Source organism: Aspergillus tubingensis, assembly GCF_013340325.1.
Source record: "Aspergillus tubingensis WU-2223L DNA, scaffold_6, whole genome shotgun sequence".
In the NCBI taxonomy this organism is placed as follows: Eukaryota; Fungi; Ascomycota; class Eurotiomycetes; order Eurotiales; family Aspergillaceae; genus Aspergillus; species Aspergillus tubingensis.
In genome coordinates this window covers 33,107-45,757 of record NW_023336280.1, presented here as the reverse complement: position 1 = coordinate 45,757, position 12,651 = coordinate 33,107, and the positions used below count along the sequence as shown (strand labels likewise).

The window sequence follows — 12,651 nt, the reverse complement described above, 5'->3', positions numbered from 1 at the left end:
CTAGCTACATCTTCCATCAATTGTCATAACTGTCAAACCTTCTGATCACAAAATGTGATCCGTGGTGCCTATGCCAAAAGCACACTAACCCCCCGTCAGCGCCCAGTAACCTTCCTAATACGATTGCAGACTCCCACCACCAGGGACGGTTGTGTTTGCGGACTTGATCCACGCATTCGCAGAGGAGGAGGCATTGTAATAGATACTGTATCCCTGACTCGCAATGTTGCTGTTGGTGGTATCGGCATTGGTAAAGTTCTGGAGGTAGACATTCTTCGTCAGCGTCCAAGTGGACGTCTTGTCGAGTGCCACTGCCAGGTATGCAGTCCCTCGGCCGGTGGAGGCCGTTCCCGTCCAGCTCGAGTATTCAGCCAGGCTCCAAGAGATGGAACTGCCGTTGTAGGCCACGATGTCGCCGCTCAGTGTGGACTCAGTGACCGTCACTGTAGCTTGCGCAGGCTGGATGCTCGAATTTTCTTCCCAGCCGACGAAGTGATCAAAGGATTGAGTGATCTGGGAGGCATTGGCAATCACGAGGATACCCGACGTGGTATTCAGCTCGGTCGCATGCAGCGTGGCTGATGCAATCAGATTCCCAAACCATAGCGCTGCCATATCCTCTCCCAGTGTAGTGAGTCGGGAGTTCGAGAATGACAGGGATGCCCCGCTGCTGCGCGTAGAGGACGAGAACATGACCGTCCCTGCCAGAAGGCCAGCGGTGAAATCGACGTTTTCGAAGACAGAGCTTTGCGCTCCGTCAGAGAACAGGCTCGGTCCATTCTCGGACTTTCCAATAACATCTTTGCCATAGCTGTCACCAAGAGTGTAGAAGATGGCACTGCCAACCCCGGCTGTGTGAGCGACGGCATCCGTGACATAGATGTAGCCGCCGGGGCTGTCACCTGAGAAGGAGGATGAGCGTTTCCCGCCTGAATAGTGTCGCAGATTGGAGGCATAGACGGTCCCGTTGCCGGCCGCATAGAGACCGTGGGACACCGGACCAGAACTGTACAGGTCGGTGTTGCTCACGTACACGGTGGTCCCGGTCCCATAGGCATAGATGTTGGCCGCACCATTGTGAACGGTGATGTTGCTGTGGTCAATGTAGGTTGTTGAGGCGTTGGCTACATTGATGGCCGCATTGACCCCAAAGAAACTGGCCTGATTGAGCCAGGTTGAGTAGCCTTTCTTGATGACATCAGTATACGACACATTAACTGCCGATCCTTCTGTCACGACGAGAACGCTGGTATCGTTCGCATCCACCGTCAAGGTTTGGTGGTCAATTTCGCCATCCTCGTCGCTATAGTAGTAGGGGCCTGTGATATTGTACAGAAGGTATTGTGGCCCGCTATTGTCCGTGGTATAGTCGGCTTCCAAGGTATTATCGGTTGCGTCGGCAGCCAGATCAGCGTAGTCGCTGGGATCCAAAACGGTGATTGTGGCTAAGGCCAGCGGCAGGCAGGCCAACAGAAGTCGAATAGATGCCATTATGCAGGTAATAGGGAGGATACAACAAGACGATCACAAATGACTCAAATTTGAGCTGCCCTTCAAGGTACATCGAGTGTACCTACAGGCCTATTTATCTAACCCGCCGTTCAAACTGGAAGGTCCGTGAAGCTGTCGCCCACGTCACCATCCTTGACAATTGCTCAGGAAGTGTGGAGCCGTTTATGGCATCGTGATGGATTAGTCCTCTGCGGGGGCTGTAACTTCCCCAACTCTAGCAATGAGCACTCCAGTGGGGGACAATTGATCTGTCGGATTGTCTCTAATGCTTTGGCGGGGTTGACAACAACAACATAGGGTACCATGGAAGCTACACGTGGACAAACAACTTGTCCTCCTCACAGTTCTTGTTAAAGTCGATCGGGAGCATCTTGTGGAGCCGATTAAGGTTGTCAATCCGACCTCTAACGGTATACGCAATCCCTCCTCTGCCAAGACAGGACGGAACATCTCCAATTGGCTTGAGTGTGCTGCATATATTACTATGCATGGGCATGGCATCAAAGCGGAGGGAGATCCAATCGTCTAGGAACACCGATATAAGTACCTGTCATCGAGTGTATATACCTGCTCGGGTGCCTGAATGTAAGGAACGCATCCATGTTTATCTCCACATGCTCATCCGTAGCTAGTCTAGTAGTGGTACACGTTGCCGGCTGAGTGTTGGAATGAATTTCAGTTATGGGATGCATCCGTAGACTGCTCGTTCTGGTGCGTCGGACGCGTGCGAACCAACTAATCAATTTGACGATTATGCATTCCACGAAGCTAAACACTGTTTTCAAAAAGCATTTGCACTTGGTGTGTAATAAAGCCAAGTGACGAAGATCTGCAAGGCTTGGGTGCTTCAAACGATCCCTTGCCGTCGAGGTCAGTTCCCACACCGGCCAAGTACTTCCTCTAGAAGAACAAGACTCATCGGAGCAACATGGCGAATCTGCTCTAATAAGTTTGGGTTTCGAATATCTTCGGAGACCTCCCAATAGATACTTCTAATGGCCATCAGAATTAACAATCATTAAGTAGGTTCATCTGGCCTTGCCCTAGAGCTTTTCAGAAGCGTAGTTGATAGAAACGCCCTCAATGGCTTAGATAAGTCACCGCTAAAGATAATTACCTGGAATTCTTATTGATGACTGGAAATCTATTCACAGATTTAACTTATGATAAATTGACTCATATACATAGCAAGGGGCTTATTTTGGTTGTGAATAAAAAATTAATGTGAAAGGAGCTGCTTGGCTACTGATCAATCACAAGCAGCAATTGGGAAGAAAGACACCGGTATCGGTTACAGCTTGGACGACTTTGGGTACTGATGCAAAGGGGAATGAGGAGTTTTGGTGCCATATGATCTTTGAATTCAGTTCCTGATCTTCATTGAGAAATTTTTACACTCGAGCTAAACTTGTGAATGGGACGAGAGGTGGACTACAATGAGTGAAGATGTAACAATAAGTTCCTAACTAACGTCCCTTCCACTGGCACTGTCTAATTGTATTCTTCATCTTCCATCTGCATCATGGCATGGATGAAAACCGAAATCCTGTAATCGATTTCCGATCCCCGGGCAATGGGAATGCAGCCTTTTGGCACGTGTGATCCGTCAGGAGTCGGAATTGGACCAGGATGGAGTCCGCGGCAATTATCAGACGAGCATAGGCCTAGGCAGTAACATCTCCAGGCGTCCCAGATGGGCATACCTAGTCCTCGCCATGGACGGGAATCTTGAATCCGGCAGACTTGATACCTAGCGGGATGGGTGCTTGTGCGAACTTGACAGGCTCGAAAAATAGCGGAGATACGATTCAAATGGATTGATTCCACCCCCTGACCCCAAGTATCCATGGGAAAGCCATCCTCGGCAATGGCGATCTCAGGCGGAGGTGAAGGGGCCCAGACATGAAACTCGCGACGCAGTTGAGATGAGTGTGGGAGGCGAGAGATGAAACATATCTCGAACAGATACTTCTCCTGTCTATCATACTTGAGACCCCTGGCCTTCGTATGGCGAAGAATTGGATTGACTCTGCATAGACCTTCCAAGCATTCTGATAGGGTTCGGACTTCTTCCCCCAACACCACGGGCACTTGATCCCAGCCCATGCGTGCGAACCACCAAGCCTCAATTTCACATTGAGGCCAATTTAGCCGCTCCCCAGTGGCTGAAAGATCAGAATACAACTGTAGGTGCCAGAGCGCACGATAGACGCGATACTCCTCGATCCATGACGGTGGGCCAGCCTCACGCGGCTGATATGGCTCTGTGCCATCCCTAACAGCCTTCTTCCAACACCATGGCTGAACTTTTCGAACACGCTCCAAGAGAGTAGTCAAACAGGCGCACGCAAGTCGTTGAATGTTGGCCGCAATGCTTACCATCTCCTTGAGCACGGCTCGGGAGATCGAAGGAGGGGAGGTCATCAACGACAAAGAATGATCCTGAGCCATGAACTCAGCTAGACCGACCTTTGGCGTGGAATGCAGGCGGAGTTTTAGAGCCATTCGAAATATGGAATGCAATTCGTAGCGCATAACAGGGTTGTGCTGAAGGATCGTTTCAACCAGGCGTACAGCTTCAAGATCCGCCTTCGTGTTTGGGTCAACATTGAAAAGATCCTTTAACTGTGGAGAGACTTCCAAAAGACTTTCAAAGCCAACCCAATCCGCTGCATACGAATTGATGATGGATAGAAGCTCATATGGAAATGTGTTGACGTCCATTATTGCGATGAGGAACAGGTCTCAACTTCGTGAAGACTAAATTCATTGGAAGAAGTATGTTTGTGTTTCGGCAACATAAGAGGGACATTCACTTGGTTGATTCTCGAACGCGAGCCCCTGTCCTTCTCTTCGTACTCGTTTTGTTCATTCCCCCGTCGTGCTAGCTCAGCGCTCAAAGTCCAACTTTTGGCTAGTGCCGGGGTAGATTTTTCTCCCCTGCTTTACTCCCTTTGTGGTGCGGGCCGTCCGATATGCGGTCCAAGGGTCCGACGTGCCACTATTGGAAGACTAAATGACCCGCCGTTGTAAAATACCGTACAGACCATGACCCAAAACATCACCAGTCCTTAAGTCCACCCTAAGTGGCCGGAATATCCCCCCAATACTACATTTCATTGAGACCTCGAGTCAGAAGTAGGTGGAAAACCAAATAGCAACTTCTCAGCTTAATGAATCTTAGCAAGCTTCTCGGGCCCTTTTCGCCCTTGTAGTTCCTTCCATTTTTGTTCAGTCAGTATATGGCAGAGTTCTCTAGCAAGACTACAATGGCCCCGCAAGTCCCTAACAGGACCATATTCCATCCCCCTGTTATTTACACCTTTCGTAACCTTCCACTTCTTATATGAGGATCTCTCTGTCTCTCTCCATCACAGTACAACCACAATATCTTGCTATGTTATCGCTATCACACCGTTTCATTCCTAAATATCCAATCATACTCCTCGCCCTCTCAATTCTAACTGCTTTGCTCTCTACGAGAGCATCCGCATGACCATCAGCACCTCCGCAGTCATCCTCAACGACCGCCTGTAGACACTCAATTGTCAACACAATATCACTTTCTTCAGTTATGCTCCGATAAGCTTCTCATATAGCGTCGCAAACACTGCTGCACGCGCTGATCACTATACAGAATTAATTCAGTGCCAAGCATGGCTGTTCTCTACTTCTGGACAAGAATGTCATTTATATCACAACCAACCTGTCTTCCACTCATCTAACCAAACTCTTTATCTCCAGATTCCATGTAGTAAAAGAGGAAGGAGCAGAAGAAGAAGGAGCAGAAGCAGAAGAAGCACGTGAGACAAAGAAGGCTGTCTTCCCTCATACCAGCATCTACCCTTCATCTTCTCCTACTCCATCTTCAGTTCTGCTCTCGTCCGTGGTATGATATTTATTGCTCTTCTTTATCGTGTGCCTGGACCTTTGGACTAACTTTACTGACCGAACTAAAGCTAATGCAGCATACTTTACATCAATATACGAACTTCGAAACTGACGCCACTACTACACCATTGGCGGCTCAAGCCTCTCATGTACACCGTCACCACGGTCACACACGACTACTAATTGTTGTCCCCAGAAGCAATGCTTTATTAATAGGTCTAGGCGAGGTTTTATTTAATGGATAGGTCCCATTGGGGCCTCCTTATTATAGTATCGGCTTCATATCTTTCACATTTGAATGGAGTTCTAATTGTTATCACAAAAATGTGCAAAGGTATGTGCGGGAGCATTTGTGCATTATTTCTAAAATTTTACTTTTGGAATACAAGACAGAAAACAGTCCGGTCTTTAAAATGGAGATGTCTCTATCCGTAGACTAGTAAGTGCCATTGTCGCGTTTAGGAAAAGGCTCTGAGCAACATTTATGCCACCCCGTGAAAGCACCATTGCTACTTTTCACAGTTCAACAAATATTCTCTGAAGCCAGATTTTATAGCGACCTCAGCGGGAACACCATGAGGATAATACAGATATAATTAATATTTTGTAAAAGTAATCCCGTGTTGTGAATAAATCATCAGAAGTTATTTACGATCATTAAGACTACACAAAAGTGGCATATAATAATCCAGTTATAATGGCGGCTCTTAAGTTACTATCTGACATTTTTTTTATCTAATCTTTTTTTTCTTTTCTTTTAATTTTATTTTCGAGTATGTCAGCTATGTTTTTTACTAACTGGATATATATATTTTAATAAATATTCAAGGTCTAATAGAAGTAATTTTTGAAAACTTCTTACAAAATGTTAACTCTTTTCGATTTTTAATTCACTTTTCCCTTCTCTTCCTCCATATATATGGTTTGTAACTGGCTATGACTTCCCAGGACCTACGTCAGCGGCCTACGATGTCTTTAAAATTGCTTTTTACCATTGACACAAGCTTTATTTATCCGCAACATAGACACAATATATAGTCTTACTTGCGGCGCCTTTAGAAGGTACACTCATATCTAAGATTACGCGATGGCAAGCACCTCATATTCGAGGCAGCCCTCTGCAATATGGCTGGTTGGCTATGATTGGCTTGCGAATCTTGCTGCAAGAGTTTTACTGCCGACCAATGACTTCACGTCCAATAAGTGTCATTACCATGACATAAGACAGAACTAATCTGTGTCGTTATTGTCGATTAATGAGCGTGCTGCTCCAGAGTAGCTGCCCCTTATGTTTAGAGCTGGAAATATCTGATAGTTAGTACCGTTAATCGGTTGATGACACATGAGAGACGTGATTTATTGTTGAATTGAATCTTCCTATACGTCGAGCTTTCGGGTTGCTACTGAGTCTTGTGCTTGCAAAATGTTAGACTGGGGTCTACCAGTATACATGGAGTAGGGCTTGAATAAGGGTCCAGGAAGCCGAATGTAAACCGGGTAATATTCAGAAGGCCGAAATGTACAAGTGAAACAATACTAGTCTCCATGTGTCTGAATCACCACTTCCGTCGTTTTCATGATACCGGTCTCAGTCCGATGCAGCCTCTGCTCGTCACTTTCTCTCCAGTTCCCGGATTCGCCGTCGGAGCTTCCTGCAGCTGTGACATCGTAGACAGTCGGTGGTACTCGGGGCATTGACTTCATGGCAATGTCGGTGCTGCGCTGAACATAATATCCCTGGGTGTCGTAGCGGTAGGCAGAGGTATTGCGGCGCCCCGTGGTCAGGCTGCGGGTCCCATCGAGGACCGATTTCAGTAGAGGCTTGAGACTAGGGAGGCAGGCGGCGAGAATAGCGACATTTAGCTCCGCACTAGAGATGACAGGTTAGTTTTCTCCGGAGTCTGGGCTTCAGGAGTCACCCACCAATTCCAAATCATGAAAGTGTCGTGTCTTCGATGATTAGCTCCAGAAGATTGCACTCTTTGTCGCGTAGTCCCGCGGGAACTCTTACCGATACATGTTTTGCTCTTTTAGTACGTTGACCTGCGAAATGATCTTGACAATTCCCGCGACGCAGGCACTAGTCGACGGTCAGTAACCACCATTGGAGAAAGAGTAGAGATGACTGACAGGTATCCAAGACTCAACACTCCTATCAGCGAGAATTTGGTTCGCCAGTTGACCTGAATCCCTATAAAAAGGGGAATTGGCAAAGTTGCAAAGATGACATCGGTGACGAGGTTCGTAACTAATCAAGTTATAAGATAAATTGACTTGAAAAGTGAAATTGCACCTCCGAAAAGGTGATGCCAAACTTACTACTGTTCCAGAGGCCAATAGCTGTATAAGTATCATTGTCGAAACAGCGGGCATGAGGTCGCAAGCTTGTATCCCACGCTGCCGCTACAGGAATGCATTGCAGAATCAGTGTAAGACCACAGGCAATGGTAAATGCCACCAGAAAAACTGCCGTTCATTAGATTGCTATCACCCAGAACATAGCCTTGAGCATTTGCGAAGGTGCACCCACTGATCGATCCAACTAGCGCCTTGCTTAAAATAGTTGATGAGAAACGTCGCAAGAATACAGCCAAGGAAATTTTCACAAGACTAAGCCCGACCATGACAATAATTGAATGATAGTATACCAGCTTAGACAAGACTTGCTCATCTTCATCGGTGATGTCTTTGCTGAAGCGACCCACACCGTGTTGAGCTTCCAGCACAAAACAGACTAGCACACCAACGGCGCACAGCTAGTTTACCTGTAAGTTAAGAAGCACTCGAATGTGCGATGGAATAGAGCACATGACTCACCCACGCTACGGTAATGATGTACTCTTCTGCGTTGAATCGTCGCAGGAGATGCCCTCGCACATAGCAACGGAGCCACAGTACCAATGTTGACAGGCCGGTCAGTGTGCTAACTGCCGCGAGAATTCCAGGGGCATTGGAGCCACCCGACTCATCACGAAGCCAAAGTATCTGCCGTGGGTCACCGGCTCTGCCGGGAAGAGGAGTCATGCTGGCCGCGAACTGCTGGCCCTGTCACGGAGGACGGACTGAAGCTCGACGCAACCATATTCCCGTGTCGGGGATGCCTTGCAGCGGCCTTTTCTACTTTCGACAGATCTGTCATCGCTGCACGAAACTGTGGAAGCCTCTAAAGGCCGACTTGGCACTTGCAGAAATAGCGCCTGGGTCTCGAAGGAGGCTATGGTTCCTGGGAGTCTATTACAAATGGATACCCCTGGCATTTCGGATGGAGAGGTCGACATCCCACCAGTCGTATCAGCGCCGAGTTTCGGGCGGAAGGGTAATAGATTAATTTACCCAAACGTCAAGATTCAGAAAAGTAAGAATGGAGCCACGCTACGGAATCTCTAGGCGACTAGCAGGGGTGTCGCGGGATTTAGTGTCATCGAAGAGGGTTTGGGTGCTGACGGAGTAAGCGATAATCTCCGGCATTCTGCACACGGCATAGTAGCACAATAAGAAAATTCACTGCGAAGGCTACAGAATAGCAGTGATGCGAGCAACACTTCTCTTAAGTCACTGATCTGCCAAGAAGCTCACACTGCCTATCACTGGAGTCCCATGTGGAAGACGCTGGTACGTAGGGAGCTGATCGCGACGATCACTCTGGGGGAGGAGCCGACTCACAGACCAGAGAATGAACATTCGAGGGACGCAACCCAGCGGGAAATCGGAGGCAGTTCGGAGGGTCGGAGATTGGCGAGCTCCACCCGGTGAGGCTATATTTGACAGTGGGGATTCTCACGGAGCATCTCAAGATTAAATCTCCAGTCACCACTACACGACCAGTTCTCTAGTGCTCCGCGGACCTCTTCCGGCGGCTGCCCCGATTCCAACGGGGTCTCTTGGCAGCAAAGCCGGTTTCATACGATGTATCCACATCCAAAGTCTCGTGTGGCAGTTTTCTCCGTTGCCACGCGTGGGATGGTGGTGGATCCTTGTCATGCAAAGATAACCCTGGCTTCAATATCTATTCACAGCACTACACATCAGGATTTCTCGAATAGCGCATATGGTTGTGATGATTCGATGCACCCCACAAAGCCAAATAAATCCCTTTGAGCCTGTCAGTCGTGGGTCATTCAACCCTGTCCTCAGTCCCCACTTGGCCTCGCTTAGAGACGCGCCGGTCCGCCACGAAGCGGGTTAGTATCGTTGGCATCATTCTAGACTGTCAACACCTGCCAGCAGTCTAGTTTCTCCAATTGCTAGCGTGCTCATTATATTGACTCTTCTTTCAACGGCCCAATAGTCAACTTGCAAGACTACACTACTGCTCAGCCTTCCCCACCACGCCTTAGGGAAAACACTGCTAGCCATGGACTAGACCGCGCCCACGGCGTGCAATCTATTATTCCAATCGTCTGAGGGCTAGCCTTCCGACTTCCGAATGGCACCTCGCCAAAATGAGCCGATAGCCGTTGAATTGGCCTGCAGCTATGCACGTGGTGGGGAGAAAAGCAGTATATAGGGGTCGAGGCGGACCGGGTGTCCCTCTTGAACGACTCCAGCTTGACACCAAGTCCTCCCCTGGTCCAGCGAGTTGCACCGTCAAGCAGGATGCGTCTCTCCTTCCTATCTGCTGCTATTGCAGCCCTGACTATCACTCCTGTGTCGGCAGACACGCAAGATGCTGTCGATGTGCTGGCTAGCAAGGCCTTGGCCACCAAGCGTGCCTATTTGGCGGCGGAGGGCTCTTCCAACTCCAGCTGCAACATCAACAATGCGGCTGTTCGCAAAGAATGGTAAAAGCCACTGGTATCGACTATTTCTTCGGCTTCGAAGCTGACAATACCTCTCATACAGGGGCTCCCTCGCGCCGGAGGACCGCAAGAAGTACACTGATGCTGTCCTCTGCTTGATGTCTAAGCCCCCCAAGTCTGACCCAAATTGGGCTCCTGGTGTCCGCAACCGTTATGATGACTTCGTGGCGGTTCACATTAATCAGACGCTGTATATCCACGGCACGGTGTGTAGTGACTGCCAAGCCAGTTCGAATGAAACACTGCTAACATTACTGCCTAGGGCAACTTCCTCACCTGGCACCGCTACTTCACCTGGGCCTATGAGAATGCTCTGCGTACAGAGTGTGGCTATGATGGCTACCAGCCATACTGGGCATGGAACAAGTACGCCGCCAACCCCATCAACTCGCCCGTTTTTGACGGCACCGAGTACAGTATGTCTGGCAACGGTGACTTCGTTCCCCACAACGGCACCCCTGCGACTGACTATACCACCATCCCGCCGGGTGTGGGTGGAGGTTGTGTCCGCAACGGCCCCTTCGCAAAGTAAGAGTCCTCTCCATTAGCTCACTCTGAGAATGAATTCTAACCGTGGATAATCAGCATGACCGTCAACCTGGGGCCGGTTGATCCTACCCTGCAGATCCCTGGCCTCGTAGCCCAGAACGGCAGCGGTTTGGATTACAACCCCCGTTGCCTGCGTCGTGATATCTCTCCTTGGACCGCTCTGGGCTGGACCAAGACTAGCGATGTCATGAGCCTAATTGAGGAGTGCGATAACATCTCCTGCTTCGAGTGGACCATGCAAGGGTTCTTCGAGGAAGGTTTCCTGGGCGTTCACACGGCCGGTCACTTCACCATTGGTGGTGATCCGGGTGGTGTAAGTTGCATATTTTTCACTTGCGATGTGATGGAGCTAACTCAAATCTGCAGGATCTGTACGCTTCTCCCGGTGATCCGGCATTCTATGTCCACCACGCTATGATTGATCGCGTCTTCTGGATCTGGCAGAACCTGAACCCTGCTAACCGCACGTACGTCGTCAAGGGACCCGACTTTATTGATGGTCTGATTGCATCGCCCAACGCTACTATTCATGACCTTCTCTACATGGGTAACCTGACGGTCTCGCGGGAGATTTATGATGTGCTGGACACCACGGCTGGGACTCCTCTGTGCTATATTTATGAGTAAAATAGTTTAGAATCCCGAAAAGGGGCATAATGGATATTGTAATACTTTGTATTGATTCTAAACAACTTGCATTATCCATTCAAGAGAAGACCAGCATGCCTCGGCACGAAAGTCCGTTTAATCATGCAAGACTGTAAGCGAGAAGCGTTCCCATTGCCAAGATCCGGAGCCCTCCGACCGGCGATTGCGTCGCGGGGGCCTTACTCTCAGGGGATGGAGTTGGGCAACTGAGCCCGGTGCGGAGAGGATTACGACACGCACTGGAAGTCAAAGCCGAGGAGATACTTGCGGCAGCTGTGGAATCGATCTTGACCTCGCAAGGACTGGGAGTCGGGGATGGGCCCACAGTCGGTGCACAGGATGGTGCTCCCCAGGTTCGCGTAGGCGACACGTCCAACAACTCTGGGACTTGTATAGCCTGGGCTATAGACTGCTCGCACGTACTATCCTTGGTTGCGGCGGCGATGTCTGGTGGCGAAGTGCCATTCTTTATCGAGAAGTGCAACTGATGGCGGAGCGTGTCAAGATATCCGAAGGTCAAAGCGTCACTCTGCGGGGAATGGGAGCAGTTGAACATCCCAAGCTCCCAGGCAAACACGAAGGTGCCTTCAATATCCAGATTCCCGACGCTCCAATAGAGGAAGTAAGGGTCACTTCTCGTATAATTGGTGTTCACGAGGTGGATCACGCCCGAAGTAATATAACTTTCCCTGGCTTCGACATTTTCCTGCTCAATGCTATAGGAGATCGTCGGGTTGAAACTTGACAGGAGACTCGGGTTTTGGATGGCAAACATGATCGGAGTGAGAGGCGACGGGGAATAGCTGTCGTTACGCGGAAAGATCAAGTCGATTTCTGTAACGCCTGGAGTGATAGAGGCCCGCCCGTAAGCAAAGCCAAGAGAGAGGATCAGGAAAAGACAGCCTCGAGTACGCAAGTTCATCTTCGTCGTAGGGCGTTATGCACAAGGAGCAAGTTGACGGAGGAAGGGGAAATCAGGGAGCAGCAATGGTTCCTTAATAGGTGCGTAGTGTCTTGGCTCGTGGGTGCCTTCAAAGAAACTGTGATTATTGTTACTCCATACTCCACTCATAAACTCAGTGCTTTTGTCTCGTATGGAGTGACTGTCACATCGCGTATGCAGCCAAGCCTCGCCCCTGACTAGTGTTGTTCACGCATGCGGGGGTATCTTCAGAAAGACGTGAGCATTCCACACAAGCGAAGTATGTTCCAAGTAGTTTCTTACGTTGAGTATGGGTTTGCAGTCCTTGCT

At 49.2% G+C, this 12,651-nt stretch overlaps 5 protein-coding genes across 5 annotated transcripts; 1 reads left to right on the top strand and 4 right to left on the bottom strand.

Annotated features, from left to right (window-relative positions):
• Nucleotides 1-114: 114 nt before the first annotated feature.
• On the bottom strand, nucleotides 115-1,491 carry AtWU_03774 (putative integral membrane protein; the record flags this gene model as incomplete). The annotated part of the gene is made up of 1 exon (XM_035498885.1): nucleotides 115-1,491. The coding sequence occupies one exon, from the start codon at nucleotides 1,489-1,491 to the stop codon at nucleotides 115-117; it is 1,377 nt and encodes a 458-aa protein (XP_035354778.1).
• A 1,512-nt stretch (nucleotides 1,492-3,003) lies between these two features.
• AtWU_03773 (uncharacterized protein) lies at nucleotides 3,004-4,236 on the bottom strand (the record flags this gene model as incomplete). Its single annotated transcript, XM_035498884.1, has 1 exon — nucleotides 3,004-4,236. One exon carries the CDS (start codon nucleotides 4,234-4,236, stop codon nucleotides 3,004-3,006), a length of 1,233 nt encoding a protein of 410 aa, XP_035354777.1.
• A 2,703-nt stretch (nucleotides 4,237-6,939) lies between these two features.
• Nucleotides 6,940-8,427, bottom strand: AtWU_03772 (oxidoreductase; the record flags this gene model as incomplete). Its single annotated transcript, XM_035498883.1, has 7 exons — nucleotides 6,940-7,273; nucleotides 7,327-7,353; nucleotides 7,415-7,483; nucleotides 7,534-7,651; nucleotides 7,723-7,869; nucleotides 7,934-8,159; nucleotides 8,221-8,427. 7 exons carry the CDS (start codon nucleotides 8,425-8,427, stop codon nucleotides 6,940-6,942), a joined length of 1,128 nt encoding a protein of 375 aa, XP_035354776.1.
• Nucleotides 8,428-9,999: 1,572 nt separating this feature from the next.
• Nucleotides 10,000-11,378, top strand: AtWU_03771 (tyrosinase family protein; the record flags this gene model as incomplete). Its single annotated transcript, XM_035498882.1, has 5 exons — nucleotides 10,000-10,184; nucleotides 10,246-10,408; nucleotides 10,465-10,730; nucleotides 10,788-11,064; nucleotides 11,118-11,378. 5 exons carry the CDS (start codon nucleotides 10,000-10,002, stop codon nucleotides 11,376-11,378), a joined length of 1,152 nt encoding a protein of 383 aa, XP_035354775.1.
• A 121-nt stretch (nucleotides 11,379-11,499) lies between these two features.
• AtWU_03770 (uncharacterized protein) lies at nucleotides 11,500-12,321 on the bottom strand (the record flags this gene model as incomplete). Its single annotated transcript, XM_035498881.1, has 1 exon — nucleotides 11,500-12,321. One exon carries the CDS (start codon nucleotides 12,319-12,321, stop codon nucleotides 11,500-11,502), a length of 822 nt encoding a protein of 273 aa, XP_035354774.1.
• Nucleotides 12,322-12,651: the final 330 nt, after the last annotated feature.